This window comes from Gymnoscopelus microlampas (genome assembly GCF_963454915.1).
Source record: "Gymnoscopelus microlampas genome assembly, chromosome: 13".
NCBI classification, from domain to species: Eukaryota; Metazoa; Chordata; class Actinopteri; order Myctophiformes; family Myctophidae; genus Gymnoscopelus; species Gymnoscopelus microlampas.
The window spans coordinates 8,281,985-8,299,103 of NC_139950.1; the positions used below are offsets into that span (position 1 = coordinate 8,281,985).

A 17,119-nucleotide genomic window follows, 5' to 3' on the forward strand; every position below is an offset into this window, starting at 1 on the left:
ACTGGTAGAGCGTCTGTCCAATAACATGACTTGACTTGACTTGAGTGGGTTCGATTCCCACTCGAGTCAAGTGTCCCCGGTAACTTGGGGCAACGGATAAATTGACTGATATCCTTAGTGATGCTTCCCTTTGCAGACTAACTTCTAGAAAAACAAGTTAAAACCACCAGGAAACCTGTAACTCTCAGCCAACAGCATATCTCAACTGGTAGAGCGTCTGTCCAATAACATGACTTGACTTGACTTGAGTGGGTTCGATTCCCACTCGAGTCAAGTGTTCCCGGTAACTTGGGGCAACGGATAAATTGACTGATATCCGTAGAATAACTTGTAGGAGTGTGCTGGTTCAAATCCAGTTCAACCTAGGACCGAGCGGTCCTGGGTTCGATTCCCACTAACGTCAAGTGCCCGGTAAATTGGGGCAGCGGATAAATTGACTGATATCCGTAGAATAACTTGTAGGAGTGTCCTGGTTCAAATCCAGTCACCACCTTAGTAACTGAAACCGAATCTGGCCAATTCGGTCTCAGTTACTGAGATAGATAGAGGGTGTGTAGAGTAGGCGGAGTTGAGTAGTGAGTAGAGTAGGGGCCCTACTCCTCCCCCTAATCTGGGCTCTATTCCTACTCCTCCCCCTTCTGGGCACTACTCCTATTCCTCTCCCTACTCCCCGACTATATTCCCTCTTTACTCTACCCCTACTCTACTCACTACTCAACTCCGCCTACTCTACACACCCTCTATCTATCTCAGTAACTGGGACAGAATTGGCCAGATTCGGTTACTAAAGTGGTGACTGGATTTGAACCAGGACACTCCTACAAGTTATTCTACGGATATCAGTCAATTTATCCGCTGCCCCAATTTACCGGGCACTTGACGTTAGTGGGAATCGAACCCAGGACTGGGTTGAACTGGATTTGAACCAGCACACTCCTACAAGTTATTCTACGGATATCAGTCAATTTATCCGTTGCCCCAAGTTACCGGGGACACTTGACTCGAGTGGGAATCGAACCCACTCAAGTCAAGTCATGTTATTGGACAGACGCTCTACCAGTTGAGCTATGCTGTTGGCTGAGAGTTACAGGTTTCCTGGTGGTTTTAACTTGTTTTTCTAGAAGTTAGTCTGCAAAGGGAAGCATCACTAAGGATATCAGTCAATTTATCCGTTGCCCCAAGTTACCGGGGACACTTGACTCGAGTGGGAATTGAACCCACTCAAGTCAAGTCAAGTTATTGGACAGACGCTCTACCAGTTGAGCTATGCTGTTGGCTGAGAGTTACAGGTTTCCTGATGGTTTTAACTTGTTTTTCTAGAAGTTAGTCTGCAAAGGGAAGCATCACTAAGAATATCAGTCAATTTATCCTTTGCCCCAAGTTACCGGGGACACTTGACTCGAGTGGGAATCGAACCCACTCAAGACAAGTCAAGTCATGTTATTGGACAGACGCTCTACCAGTTGAGCTATGCTGTTGGCTGAGAGTTACAGGTTTCCTGGTGGTTTTAACTTGTTTTTCCAGAAGTTAGTCTGCAAAGGGAAGCATCACTAAGGATATCAGTCAATTTATCCTTTGCCCCAAGTTAACGGGGACACTTGACTCGAGTGGGAATCGAACCCACTCAAGTCAAGTCACGTCATGTTATTGGACAGACGCTCTACCAGTTGAGCTAAGCTGTTGGCTGAGAGTTACAGGTTTCCTGGTGGTTTTAACTTGTTTTTCTAGAAGTTAGTCTGCAAAGGAAAGACTCAAAGGAAGACATCAATGGGATTTGAACTCATGGCCTCTGGATCATGAATACTGCGTCTCAACCCATTGAGCTAACAGATGGCTGACAAGTACAGCCTTCCTGGTGCTTTGACTTGAACAACAAACAAGACAAATAACTTTTAAAAAATGTGTTACAGCATAAATATGAATATTTTTCATCGGGGGCCCTGACACTACATCTTTTCACATTGGGGTCCACTGCCCAAATACATGTCAATTTGGGGGGTTGACAACAAAACGTTTTAGAACCACAGATTCCAAGGAAACAGCTGTAGGTGAATGGATAGAGTCACTGACTAGTGAGCCGCAGGTAACAGGTTCAAGCCTCAGCCACAGCAGCAAGTCAGGATGTCAAATGAAATAGGTACTATTAGGAGTGAAATGGTTGTGTTTCTTCACCCCAACTGCACATGACAGCAGTTTTATATCTGTTTACATGTACGTTATTTTCAGTGATGAAGACAAACCGCACAGACGTTCACTGTACTTTAGTACATTTTGTAAACTTATGACTCTGAGTAGAGTATAGCCTGACTTAAACAAACAAATAATAACTTAGTATAGTCAGACTTTTTTTTTACACAACTTACATTTTGTAATCAAACTACCGAAACGAAAGTTGGTCACCACCGAAACGAAAGTTAAATCCGAAAAAATCACTGTGGAGGCCAAAATCGTCCCCCAAAAAAACTGTTAGGAGTACGTTTCAGGCAATTTAGAGTTGATTGGTAATTTTCGTTTCGGTTAAATTTATTTTACCGAAACGAAAGTTAAATCCCAAAAAATCACTAAGTGTGGAGGCCAAAATCGTCCCCCCAAAAACCTATTAGGAGTACGTTTCAGGCAATTTAGAGTTGATTGGTAATTTTCGTTTCGGTAAAATGTATTTTACCGAAACGAAAGTTAAATCCGAAAAAATCACTAAGTGTGGAGGCCAAAATCGTCCCCCCAAAAACCTGTTAGGAGTACGTTTCAGGCAATTTAGAGTTGATTGGTAGTACTTTGTAGTGACTTTTTTTGGTCCCTAACATTCATCGAGCTCTGGACTTAGTAAATTTATTTTTTCACCATTGTGTCACTACCGAAACGAAATATTGTCACTACCGAAACGAAAGTTAAATCCGAAAAAATCACTAAGTGTGGAGGCCAAAATCGTCCCCCCAAAAACCTGTTAGGAGTACGTTTCAGGCAATTTAGAGTTGATTGGTAGTACTTTGTAGTGGAGTCATTTTTTTTTCCTCACAATTGTGTCACTACCGAAACGTTTTTGTGTCACTACCGAAACGAAAGTTAAATCCAAAAAAATCACTAAGTTTAGAGGCCAAAATCGTCCCCCCAAAACTTTGTAGTGGAGTAATTTTTGTTTTCACCATTGTGTCACTACCGAAACGTTTTTGTGTCACTACCGAAACGAAAGTTAAATCCGAAAAAATCACTAAGTGTGGAGGCCAAAATCGTCCCCCCAAAAACCTGTTAGGAGTACGTTTTAGGCAATTTAGAGTTGATTGGTAGTACTTTGTAGTGGAGTAATTTTTTTCACCATTGTGTCACTACCGAAACGTTTTTGTGTCACTACCGAAACGAAAGTTAAATCCGAAAAAATCACTAAGTGTGGAGGCCAAAATCGTCCCCCCAAAAACCTGTTAGGAGTACGTTTCAGGCAATTTAGAGTTGATTGGTAGTACTTTGTAGTGGAGTCATTTTTTTTTCCTCACAATTGTGTCACTACCGAAACGTTTTTGTGTCACTACCGAAACGAAAGTTAAATCCAAAAAAATCACTAAGTTTAGAGGCCAAAATCGTCCCCCCAAAACTTTGTAGTGGAGTAATTTTTGTTTTCACCATTGTGTCACTACCGAAACGTTTTTGTGTCACTACCGAAACGAAAGTTAAATCCGAAAAAATCACTAAGTGTGGAGGCCAAAATCGTCCCCCCAAAAACCTGTTAGGAGTACGTTTTAGGCAATTTAGAGTTGATTGGTAGTACTTTGTAGTGGAGTAATTTTTTTTTTTCACCATTGTGTCACTACCGAAACGTTTTTGTGTCACTATACCGAAACGAAAGTTAAATCCGAAAAAATCACCAAGTGTGGAGGCCAAAATCTAAAAATGACAGAGATGTGTTCCCGGATTAAATGGATTAAGGCACTTGAAGGAGAATCTCACAAGTGGTTCTCTTCCTATGAATACAGCCTCAGACCAGGAAGCATGCATTTACTATATTTATCCCATGAAGACCGGGATGTCTTTGGCTATTTAAAAATAGCAGATCTACAAGCTTGCTACAGCACCTCCCTCGAATTTATTTTAGTCCCTCAAAAGGAAACATTAAAGACCTGAGGGTTTAACCCTAAAAGGACTGTTCATTTTATTACGGGGCCAGGCTTCCAGCATGGACCCGTTTTGTTATTGGCATTATTCCATTTCTTCTTCTTCTGCCACTTTTGGCAGTTCTGGCTGAACCGTGCATACGCTTTATACGAAACTCGGCCATATGGTAGATGGTCATGAAAAACTATCAAGAAATAAATCTCACAATCTTTCGTCCAAAGGTGGCGCTATAGCACTCAATTGAAAATGCCAACTTTGAACCGGTACAACTCATGCCCTATTTGACCTACAGCCATGAAACTTCAATACACATATGTGTGTCCTCATGCTGAACAACTTTCACACTCTGACTTTTGACCTCTGACCTTTAGATCTCTCACCATTTTGAATTACATGAAAAGCTGTTAAAATCTATCTCCTCCAGGGATTTTTGAGCAATCTGCACGAAACGTTTTACACATGAATTTTGGACCTATGCCGACCAAACGGTGCAAGCGGATGAAAAAATGAAGCTTTAATGAGCCAATGAATATTGCAGTTTTATGACAATTATTCATCTGCCCCTAACACATACATGCAGACTCACATTTCTTTGAAAAGTTGCAGTAATGTACAGGGTCATTCCAAATATCACTGAAACCAATCTTACTCCAATTGGTCAAAGGGGGGCGCTATAGCAATTTTTTGAAAATGCAAACTTTAAACAGGCAAAAGTCATGCCTCGTTTGGCCGACAGCCATTAAACCTGCTTACACATGTGCCTTGACTCATGAGGAACACATGTATCACTTTTACCAGTAAGCTCCGCCCTTAGATTGTCCTTAATTTTGAGCAGTTTGAAAAACACCTAAACCCAGGATTTTTCAGCTATTTGCGTGAAATGGTATCATCTGGGGGTTCCCGGACCACCAGATTAGTAGTGGATCATGTGATTAAACTGACCTTAAAACCACTTGAAATAGCGTCACTATTTAGAGGCGAACATAGCAGATCTACAAGCTCAAAAAAATGTCGCAACGTGATGCGTTGTGAGCTTGTATATTGGCTATTTTCAGCTACGATATTTAGTGTGGAGTGGAAAACAGGCATGCGCCTAGTATAGAGCCCTGAGGGACCCCGGTCAACTGAGTAATTTAATTGGTTAATAGAAACTGTCCTATGTTTTGGGACTGCTCTATAACCACTTAAACCCTGGTTAAGCAGGGTTCCTCAGGGCTCTATACTAGTATATTTTCTGTTAGTAGGACCTATGCACAGCAGCCATATTGGAAAGAAATCTTCCTTCCTTCACAGGTGTTTATAGCAATGATACTAATGAAGGCTCTGTTCCATTCTGGTCAAACAGAGTCAGGGTGCGGATATTGTGCATGGTGACTCACATGGAGACACTATGCTACATTCACCAGTGGGTCTCAAAGTGTGGTCCAGGTTTGGACCAAAGTGTGGTCCAAATGGACCCTTACGGGTCCATTTGGTTCCATTCCATTCCAAGAAACCATGAGGGTCCCTGGCCTGGACCCACACGTTGAGACCCACTGGTGTAGCAGAGTGTTTCCAGTGAGCTAACATGCACAATATCAGCACCCTGACTCTTGACCAGAATGGAACAGAGCCTTCATTAGTAACATTGGTAACACCTGTGAAGGAAGTAAGAAGAGGCCCAGGCAGTTTATTTCCAATATGGCTGCTGTGCATAGACTAGAGCCTATTGACTGTGATTGTCATTGGTTTATAGTCTGAATGGCAGTCCAAGTCATATACCACTAGGGGGCAGCAGTGTACAACATTACAGTGCAGTCTACTGTAGAAGTGCTTATATGAGCTTCAGTTCAGTAGAGGAGTGCTCTCTGAGTAGAACCAGTGGTGGAAAAAATACTATTTTTAGCGGTGCCAACCGCTCTACACTTGACTTTGTCCGTATGTCCGTATCAGCACGGTGTATGAGCACGGGATGAGCACGGCAAAGAAGCAACACATACAAACACACGCACACACACACACACACACACACACACACACACACACACACACACACACACACACACACACACAGAACTTGGAGCTTGCCTATGCCATCTCTCCTCTCATTGGCCACACGTGCCACTGGTTATCAAAGAGGGGTATGTTATGTCCGTCCGCCCGTTTAGAGCACGGGATTTTAAACAGCTATAACTCCACTTTGCAGCATGCCACCAAGTCCAAATTTGGTATGTGGACTTACACCACCAATAGGGACGAGCATGAATTGCTGAAGTTATCAAAGCAGGGTCCAGGGACCCCCAGCGTATGTTATGTCCGTCCGCCCGTTTGAGCACGGGATGAGCACGGGATTTTAAACAGCTATAACTCCAGTTTGCAGCATGCCACCAAGTCCAAATTTGGTATGTGGACTTAGACCACCAATAGGGACGAGCATGAATTGCTGAAGCCCCGCCCCCTCTGTCTTCCCATTGGCTGGCCTTTAAACAGCCATAACTCAAGTTCGCAGCATGCTACGGAGTACAAATTTTGTACATGGACTAAAACCACCAATTGGGACGAACTGAAATTAATTAAGCCCCACCCCCTCTGTCTTCCTATTGGCTGGGCTTTAAACAGCCCTACGCCCAGTTTGCAGCATGCCACCAAGTCCAAATTTGGTATGTGGACTTAGACCACCAATAGGGACGAACTGTAATTACTTAAGCCCCGCCCCCTCTGTCTGCCCATTGGCTGGGCTTTAAACAGCCATTATTCCAGTTTGCAGCACGCTACCAAGTACAAATTTGGTAAGTGGACTCAGACCAATAGGGATGAACTGAAATGAGTTAAGCCCCGCCCCAAAGGCACCGCTTCCTTCACACAGGGTGTGATTTTTTTTTACTTAAGTAGAAGTATCAATACCATCATGTAGAAATACTCTTTTGGGGGCGTGGTCCCACCCAAAAATGGTTGCCCGCTGTTAAAATGATGATGCGTTGTGAGCTTGTAGATCAGTTATTTTTGCAAATTTACTTTTTCTTTGTTTTAAGAAGGGGGAAATGTTGACCTGTATTTCCCTTATAATGAGGGGGGTAACCTGGCTCCGTCAAATGGAAGAAGCTTGCGACACACATTGTTTCACAGCCAATGCAAATGAGATTTCCGGAGGGAGGGGGGTTTACCAGGCTAGGGGGGGGGCCTTGTTCCACTAATTTCTTTATTGGAACAAGGCTTCATGATGCTCAGACAGAAACAGCTATTTTTAACGCAACACAATTAATTACCACCATTTTAGTTCATTTTGATGGTCTCTATTAAAAAAAGTGATGTGGTGAAAAACTCTGTGGGTCAAAGGGTCAAATATGACCCGGCAGAGAAGTGTGGCTCAATTACCCCCACATTGTCAATATTCAATGTTCACATGTTTGAGAGAGAGAAACTTGTCCTCAATTTGCATTTGCTATTAGGAGTAATATAAAGTTTGGGTTCATGAAAAATAAATTACTTTTTACCATCAATGGGTAAATTTTTACTTCTTCTACCACTGGTTGTGTGTTGCGCGTCGCATGTGGTTGGTAATTGTTACAACACAGGGGGAAAAAGGAAATGGAAACAATAATTAAGCAACTGAAATGTGTTGTCATCAGTGTTGTAAGTTAAAAATGAGCAGTGAGGGGCAGAACAAACTAAAAATAAAAGCGGAAGAGAGGCACAGAAATAAAAGAGGGACCGCTATTCTCTTTTGTTAAGTGTGTTGTTAAGAGGTGGACCAAGTACCTGCAAGAAGAAGAGTCATAAAGGTAGAAATGGCTGATGGTCCTTATGACAACCTTGACCTCCAACAGACAGACGATGCAACCTATGCAACCATTGAGCCCAAGAAGGAGGAAGATCTACAGAAGATACTGCAGTCTGGTAAGAGATGTTACTAAAATTACATACATCATTAAATACATTTTACATTTTTAAACAAGTGGTTTGAAAATATTTTAACTGTTCTCACTCTTTGGCTTTTTCTGCGTGCGTGCGTGCGTGCGTGTGTGCGTGCGCCTGTGTGTCCTCCAGACATAAGACGGTACGGAGTTGGAGTCGGTGTTGGATTGCTTTGTGCTGTTCTAGCTCTCCTCAACATTGCTGTCCCACTCTATCTCTGTAAGTCAAGTTTCATAACACTGTATTTTATTTATTACAATGTTTTATAAATATAGTATATCGTTGCTGTCGGGCAGAAACCAGCTAACTCCATTTTGACGCTTTTGCTTTTCCCCCCATAAATCAGTTCTTTTGAATGCCCTTTAAATATTGAACCAATGAAAAGTATTAAAAAGCGCTTCTGACAAAACCAGCTAGCGCCATTGGATCCTCAAACTTTCTGCTAAACCAGCTAACTCCACCAATGGGAGGTGGAGTTAGCTGGTTTTGCTGACTCCAGGCTCCACCCCCTTTTGACCTCCAACCTCATTGTGAGCTTGGAGGTCCATTCAGCTGTTCTTATCAATAATGAACAAAACCTCCTAACTCCACTTTTTGTTTTGTTTTTTCATTTCCTGAAAAATGAACATTTTGGAGTTAAATAGCAGCAAGATAAGCTGTAGCAGAATTGGTAGACATTATTGTAATTTAAATAGTGTGGGTGTTTTTAAATAGCGGATCTGTCATTTTACAGATCAGTCCAACATGGTGGAGAGAAAACAGCTACTGAGCAGCTACTTAGAGCGAGAGCAACAGCTACTGAGCAGCTACTTAGAGCGAGAGCAATTACAAACCAGGGTCAACAAACTGACTGAAGAGCAAGATGACATGAAGATGAGGCTCTGTGGTCAGTGAGACATCATTGTTTTTATTCATTAGTAGGCCTATATTATGATTTTCATAACTTGTCATTAATGATGAATTATGCCATTATAGTTTTGTTGACAGAGCCAGATGGATTTACATATGGTGACGGCCTGTGTTATTACATCTCTACTGAGAAGAAAAACTGGACGGAGAGCAGACAGTGGTGCAGAGACAGACAATCTGACCTGATTGTCATAAAGAGCAAAGAAAAGCAGGTATGATGTGTGAGCGTGCGTACATTTGTATGTGCTGTAACCCAGTGGTTCCCAAACTGGGGGACCGGACGGTCCCCAAATGATCTTCGGGACGGTCCCCAGATGATTAGCTTAATATATGCAACATTGTTTTATCACTCAACAGTAACCAAACCAACATACAGTATAAGTGTATACAGGATATCTGCACATTTATAAACTTACAATTTACTGACCTTTAAGACCTTTTCAATACCAAATTGGCCAAATTGCCAAATAGTATGTAAGAAAGAAGCAAGCATTGTGAAACTAGCCGATCTACAAGCTCACAAGCTTCTAGTTCAGCTATTTTCACAATATGTATCTGTGGAACCGAGTCAACTACAACTAAATGTAATACCTCAACTCCTACAGTTCCAAGTGCTTGTCAGGGTTGGGGGTCCCCAGTTCAAATATGATTATTTTGTGGGCGTCGTGGTCTGAAAGGTTTTGGAACCCTTGCTGTAACCTATTCCACTTTATGGAGATACAGATCTATTGTACAGTTTGTACATCAGTAACCAGCAGCTTTTCTGCTCAGGACTTCGTTGAACGTTTAGACCAGACAGTGTGGCTGGGTTTGACTGACAGAGAGGTAGAAGGAAGATTTAAGTGGGAGGATGGAACTCCGCTGACCACACCAAGGTAAGACTGATCATCTTCATTTTAACTTAATTCTTCTAAATGACATTAAAAGTTATAAAGTACAAACCTACTACACTGTTTTAGAATATCATTTGGGGTCAAGATTTTAAAAACATCCTTGTAAAGGTATTGTAATGAATGAATCTTTGTTCTTCTCCAGGTTCTGGGGCTCCGGGCAGCCTGATGACTTTGCTAAAAAGGAAGACTGTGTTGAGTTCTATGACGGGTCTTCTAGAGGGGTCTCTACTGTAGCCAGAGGATGGAGCGACCTACCGTGTTCTTTTCCTAACTACTGGATCTGTGAAAAGATTCTGCGCTGAAACCATCAGGTTCACAATGTATCAGTTAGCTGGTGTGTTGGTACAGCTACATGATGGCTGTGTTTGCATGTGGTAGTTTTTGTTTGCTATGGTTTGTCTGCCTTGCAGTTCAACCCAATATGCACTGTAGACATTATAACATGTTTCGTGCTGGTTAATAGTGCACGCACGCACGCACGCACGCACGCACGCACGCACGCACGCACGCACGCACGCACACACACACACACACACACACACACACACACACACACACACACACACACACACACACACACACACACACACACACACACACACACACACACACACTCTCTCTCTCTCTGTCTCTCAAATGATGATTTTTTGTTTAGGCATAGACATATAAATCTTTGCATTGTTCAGAATGATGTTTGACTGAGCCATTTTAACTGAATAAGAGGCACATTTTGTCCTGATTGCTGTGGGAAGGGGAATATGACATTTAAGCTTGTTTTAACCTATAGTGTACTTAAGCATTTTAGTTTTTCATTTGACTTTCATTATTATTTTGTAGTTAAGTTGTTTTGTTATATTCGAACACTCTCTTCTGAATGTGTTCCACCAACATTTCACTGCTTTATTTACCTGTATCAGTAAGTCAAATAAACCCTTCATTCTTCATTCTTCTTGGTTTGGTTTCTCTCTTTTTTCTGGTCATGCATTTTCAACATGAAATTATTAAGTACATCTGATTCATTAAGTACAGTACTTGAGTAAATGTACTTAGTTATTTTACACCACTGGTGTTTTGTTCTATTTTTAGAGCTGTTTGCTCACACACCAAGTTAATTGGCTTGTTAACCTGTGCACTGCCACAGCATTTCTACTCAGCATTGTGTTTTCATTCTTTAATTTGTTTTGGCTGCTACGCACTAAATTCTTTAATCACTATAGAAGTGAAGACACCACAGCAAATATCTCAGCAAAACAAAATCAACAGAATTGGCTAATTGTGTGACATTAATGCTGTATAGGCTTCATAAAGGTCTTTCAGGCACTAGTACTAATGGGAAATTCTACTTGCGTTGTCTGAGGAGGACGGCTGACCTGTGTCAGAGAATAATTAAAATCAGTTCTCAAAGTGGGGCTTAGGGACCCTCATGGTTCATTGAGAGGGTTGCGACTTGCGAGAGTGTAGAAATGGAACCAAATGGAGCCAATCAATGTACAAAAATATATATATTTGTACAGTCTCAGAGTTATGGGGGTCCTTGAACTTAGAACCACTCATTTAAATTGAAACACTCTGGGAGTGTATAAATGGTACATTTGTACACTCTCAGAGTTACACACCTATAAGGGGCCATTTATAACCCCCTTAAGGAACCATGAGGGACCCTGGACCACACTTTGAGACCCACTGGTGTAGCAGAGTGTTTCCAGTGAGCCAACATGCACAATATCAGCACCCTGACTCTGTTTGACCAGAATGGAACAGAGCCTTCATTATTAGTATCATTGGTAACACCTGTGAAGGAAGTAAGAAGAGGCCCAATTTCTTTCCAACGTGGCTGCTGCTGTGCATAGAGCCTATTGTGTGGGTAAAGCTTACGCTGAAAATGAGCTGGTCGACAAACAGGCGCTGTGAGCTTGTCGATCTGCAATTTTCCTGCGAAAGCTTTCCCCACAATACGGTTGCTGGGTGGTTAAATACTGCCTGTTATCAAGACTATGAATGTGCAGGACAACATATAATAGTCTAAAAGTAGCCTAGAAGTGTTCAGCAAATGAACAACATTTTCCATGCTGTCACTCTTAACATTAGGTGAGGAAAAACACACCGCATCCAAACCCAAACTAGGCAGGTGCTACACAGAGAAAGAAAACAGCTCACACACTAATGGGTTCCTGTTAAATAGTTGTCTTTATTGTTAGGCACTTGTGGGAGCAATAAAATAAACCTTTTTAACTGTCGTCCAACAGTGTGCGAGCTGTTCTCTTTCTTTTGCAGCTCATTACATATTAGGAACACCAGACATTAGGGTCTTGTGTGTGAGAGAAACCCGTTATTCAGCCACGCTGCCTTCAGCTGCGGAGCCCAGCTTCGCCGCTAGAGGGCAGTGTAGATCCAAGGTTTAGACCACTGAGTCTGAGGTGGTGGTCTGGTTTTGCTGTAGTATTTCTTCCTGAAGAGAATGCAGCCTACTATATTCCTCTTTCATCAAAGTGGACTTACAGTGGTATTCCACCATTCATTAATCACATCCTCTGGTCAGTGAAGACATAACTAGACCATGGCATCAAAGAACATCCTTATTTGATATTATATTGATCTGCCGGTATTTAATAATGATACTGACATGCTACTGACCATGCTACTGACCATGCTACTGACCATAATACTGACCATAATACTGACCATGCTACTGACATGATACTGACATGATACTGACCATAATACTGACCATGCTACTGACCATGCTACTGACCATGCTACTGACCATGCTACTGACATGATACTGACATGATACTGACCATGATACTGACCATGATACTGACCATGCTACTGACCATAATACTGACATGATATTGACATACTGACATGATACTGACCATGCTACTGACTTGATACTGACCATGCTACTGACCATGCTACTGACTTGATACTGACTTGATATTGACATGATACCGACATGATACTGACCATGATACTGACATGATACTGACCATGATACTGACATGATACTGACCATGATACTGACCATGATACTGACATGATGCTGACCATGATACTGACCATGATACTGACATAATACTGACCATGATACTGACCATGATACTGACATGATACTGACCATGATACTGACATGATACTGACCATGCTACTGACCATGATACTGACATAATACTGACCATAATACTGACCATGATACTGACATGATACTGACCATGCTACTGACCATGCTACTGACATAATACTTACCATATTACTGACATGATACTGACCATGCTACTGACCATGCTACTGACATAATACTGACCACATTACTGACATGATACTGACATGATACTGACCATGATACTGCCCATGCTACTGACCATGATACTGACATGATTGTTGACCATGCTACTGACCATGCTGCTGACCATGCTACTACCATGATACTGACCATGAGACTGACATGAACTGACCATGACATGTGGTTGTCAAAGGGATACACTGGTGTACACTATCAGAGTTGAGGACACAACCTCATGTTGTGTACACTACATTAACTGTTGAGGCCACTGACATCTACTCTCACAGCCGGCTAATCAGCTCCTGAGGTCAAAGCAGGCAGTAACCACACATTAACCTAGAATCAGGAGGTTAATTAGATTACTGGACACTTGCTTAACTGCTTTCCCACCTCAATTAAGTTTGCTTATATTTACTATTATGCAAGTTTGTAAATAAGTTTCAGGTCAGATCTGGCACAGATATATATATTTTCTTCTCACCTTTGCTCAGCATTCAATACCTGAGCTCTGCTGGAGTGCGCACAACGCATGACCCTTTATGAACCTTGACCTTAACCACCCTGTCTGGCATCCATATTTTGGGAATGTTCAAAATGTTCAATTATTTCCCACACATTTTCAAGATTTTTCAAACCTTTTTTTCTATATAAAATAGGGCTCAAGTGGTTAACCTCTCTATATTAACTACTGTATATACGCTGCACTGTAGACCTATGTAGTGTACAGATTAATAATTCTCTGTCTGCCGCATGCAAAATACTTTACCCATTTGCAGAGGCACGTTTACTAAATGTGTATCATTTCACTATTCCAGTTGGAAGCTGCCTTTCATAAGTGTACCTACAATTCTGTCCATCCAGACACGATCAGTTTGCTGCTCGGCCCGTCAGGATATAGACAAAGTGCTGCCGTTATTTTACAGTGAACAATACACATGCACTGTACTGTCATGTGTTAAATAACTTGTTTACAGTGCACATACATACATACGTACATTCTGTATGTATGGACTATTGTATGACCCCTCATGACGTGTCATAATCCTCCACACCGTCACAGAAGTGACGGTGTGTGCGTCATATGAGAATATCCTCAGAAGATCTGCTGCAGAGATCTGCAGAAGATCCCGTTGCCACTCACATGGAGCTGCGTTTAAAAAGCGTATTGTATACCACTTCAAAGAGGGCAGTGATGTCATGTACCCATGACAGAAAAGCTATTGAAGATCATTTTCTGTGGGATGTTCAAGGTTTGCTGGTAGCATTATTAGCAATGATATTATTGTACGTCAAGCTTCCTTAACAGTGTGTACAATAGGCTATATATTATTATTATTATTATTGTTAATGAAATAAAAAAGAGAGAAGGTAAAATAGTAGTAATTAAAAGTAATAATGAAGAAATATATTATGAAATAGCTTTGCAATTATAATTGTATGACATTAAACTCACTGCCTTTTAACATGAGGGGTAATTGTGCTTTACATTTAGATATACTTAGGCTACTTAGGCAACAGGCTCCAGAGCAACTGACCTAGCATCAAGACACCAAGGTGTTAACATAAAGTATATTCCTTGCTGAGCAGAACTATGTGCTTTGCCATCATGCTATGAAGGCTGCAAATTGCATATGAATTCTTGCAGTGCAGTGAAAACACAGAATATCCAGTATGTGTATGGTTTAACATACACAATGACCGAGAGGTGTCAGGAAGCCTGGGGGTTTGGATGAGGGGGAGAGGTGTGTGTGTGTGTGTGTGTGTGTGTGTGTGTGTGTGTGTGTGTGTGTGTGTGTGTGTGTGTGTGTGTGTGTGTGTGTGCGCGCACTGTGTGTGGGGGGTGGGTGAGGGGTCCTCCCTGCTAAGCTATGACTGAGCCAGGCAGGAGCTTAGTGTTGACAGGTGGCGTGTTGAACATCATAGTTCATAGTTTCAGTTACAAAAGGCTGGCAGGCGCGTCACTGAGGCTTAGCTCAGCTTTGTGGAATAACTAACAGCACTGAAACGGCACCTTCCTCCAGATGAGAACATATCTCATCTCTGCTCTAGCTACTTTCATTGTCTCCGCCAGGCCGAAAGGCATGGCGAGAGAGTATGTTTTCCACCCCGTCCGTCCGTCCGTGTGTGTGTGTCCGTGTGTCCGTGTGTGTGTGTGTCCGTCCTGTCTGTGTGTTACCAGCTAATCTCCGGCACCGTTGGCCCGGTCGCTCCGAAACTGTGCACACACACTCCCTGGATGCCAATTCAGAACCTCTGGCACAATTTTTTCACATGGGCCTGTTATAGCGCCACCAGGAGGCCGATTTGTGCGAAACCCATTTTTTCCCCATTACTCCTACAGCTTCTACAACTAAACGTCATGCAAATCGGTACACAGTATCTCTATAGTCATGTGATCAACCCGGATCTGTTAAATTTCCCATATTCCATCCTCATTGGCTAAGGTTTGCTTCCAAAATTTGCAGGATTGGTCCGGTTTGAACAAAATGCCTCAAATCATGAACGCAGCTTGCCATTTCCATAAAATTGCACACACACATTCCCATTAGGCCGAGGAAGAAATACCACTTGAACATTTTCAAATCAGCCTCATGGTGGCGCTATAACTGGCCGATTTGCATTTTCAACTATAACTGCACCGATCTGCGTGAAGCTTTGCACGCACACTCCCTAGAGGCCAAGGAAAAACATCTGGACTGCATTTTTCACATCTTTTTACAGCGCCACCAGGAGGCCGACTTATGTAAAATACACTTTTGGAGATTATTCCTTCAGATTCTGTCCAAAAAACATGCAAATTGGTACACTGCATCTCCATAGTCATGTGATTCTGATGGATCTGTCCGACATTTCATATTCCATCCTATTTGGCTTACAGTGGCTTCCAAAATTTGCAGGATTGGTCCGTTTTGAACAAAATACCTCAAATCATGAACGCAGCTTGAGATTTCCGTGAAATTTCACAAACACATTCCCACTAGGCCGAGGAAGAAATGCCACCCTTTTTCACATTGGCCTGTTATAGCGCCACCAGCAGGTCTAATATAGCAAAACACATTTTTGGTACAAAATGCCTCAAATCATGAATGCAGTGTCCGATTGCCGTGAACGACCTACGAATAAATGGCACCCTTTTCACATTGGCCAATTATAGCGCCACCAGGAGGCCACAATAACGTACCTGACCTGGCGGAGACCTGTGCTCCGAGGAGCACTTTTTCTAGTTACATATGCTTCCAGTTAAGAACAGTTCACGGTCATTTATTTCTATCGTAGTTCAGGAAAATAAATCCTCATTTTTCTCAATCCTATAGTTTATATAACAAACTCCATTCAACGATGCACTGCATACAGTGTTTCAATAATTGTATCGGTGCAATGTAGTTTTGTATCAGTATCAGTGCATCTATGGCACTTCTATGGTGCTTCCCTGTCTTCATGGTCAGTATCATGTCAGTATCATGGTCAGTAGGCCTATCAGGGTCAGTATCATGTCAGTATCATGGTCAGTATCATGTCAGTTAGTAGCATGGTCAGTATCATGGTCAGTATCATGTCAGTATCATGGTCAGTATCATGGTCAGTATCATGTCAGTATCATGTCAGTATCATGGTCAGTATCATGGTCAGTATCATGTCAGTTAGTATCATGGTCAGTATCATGTCAGTATCATGGTCAGTATCATGTCAGTTAGTAGCATGGTCAGTATCATGGTCAGTATCATGTCAGTATCATGGTCAGTATCATGGTCAGTATCATGTCAGTATCATGGTCAGTATCATGGTCAGTATCATGTCAGTATCATGTCAGTATCATGGTCAGTATCATGTCAGTTAGTATCATGGTCAGTATCATGTCAGTATCATGGTCAGTATCATGTCAGTTAGTAGCATGGTCAGTATCATGGTCAGTATCATGTCAGTATCATGGTCAGTATCATGGTCAGTATCATGTCAGTATCATGGTCAGTATCATGGTCAGTATCATGTCAGTATCATGTCAGTATCATGGTCAGTATCATGGTCAGTATCATGT

At 42.0% G+C, this 17,119-nt stretch overlaps 2 protein-coding genes across 2 annotated transcripts in view; one reads left to right on the plus strand and one right to left on the minus strand.

Moving 5' to 3' along the window:
- Positions 1-17,119, minus strand: part of LOC311058907 (myoferlin-like) — a gene marked incomplete at its 5' end in the record, with an annotated part of 235,365 nt that overhangs the window by 25,649 nt on the left and 192,597 nt on the right. The gene's annotated exons all lie outside the window — the stretch shown is intronic.
- Positions 7,836-10,742, plus strand: LOC311058860 (CD209 antigen-like protein C). The gene is made up of 7 exons (XM_084076388.1): positions 7,836-7,980; positions 8,131-8,217; positions 8,732-8,770; positions 8,816-8,884; positions 8,974-9,119; positions 9,679-9,782; positions 9,943-10,742. The coding sequence occupies exons 1-7, from the start codon at positions 7,872-7,874 to the stop codon at positions 10,100-10,102; spliced, it is 714 nt and encodes a 237-aa protein (XP_083932514.1). The 5' UTR covers positions 7,836-7,871; the 3' UTR covers positions 10,103-10,742.

Bases quoted from the DNA above. Each gene is read 5' to 3' on its own strand.
- LOC311058860 (XM_084076388.1), top strand. From the start codon at position 7,872: ATGGCTGATGGTCCTTATGACAACCTTGACCTCCAACAGACAGACGAT. The intron at 8,218-8,731 runs GTAAGTCAAGTT...GTCATTTTACAG, and splicing joins TGCTGTCCCACTCTATCTCT to ATCAGTCCAACATGGTGGAG. The intron at 9,120-9,678 runs GTATGATGTGTG...TTTTCTGCTCAG, and splicing joins TAAAGAGCAAAGAAAAGCAG to GACTTCGTTGAACGTTTAGA.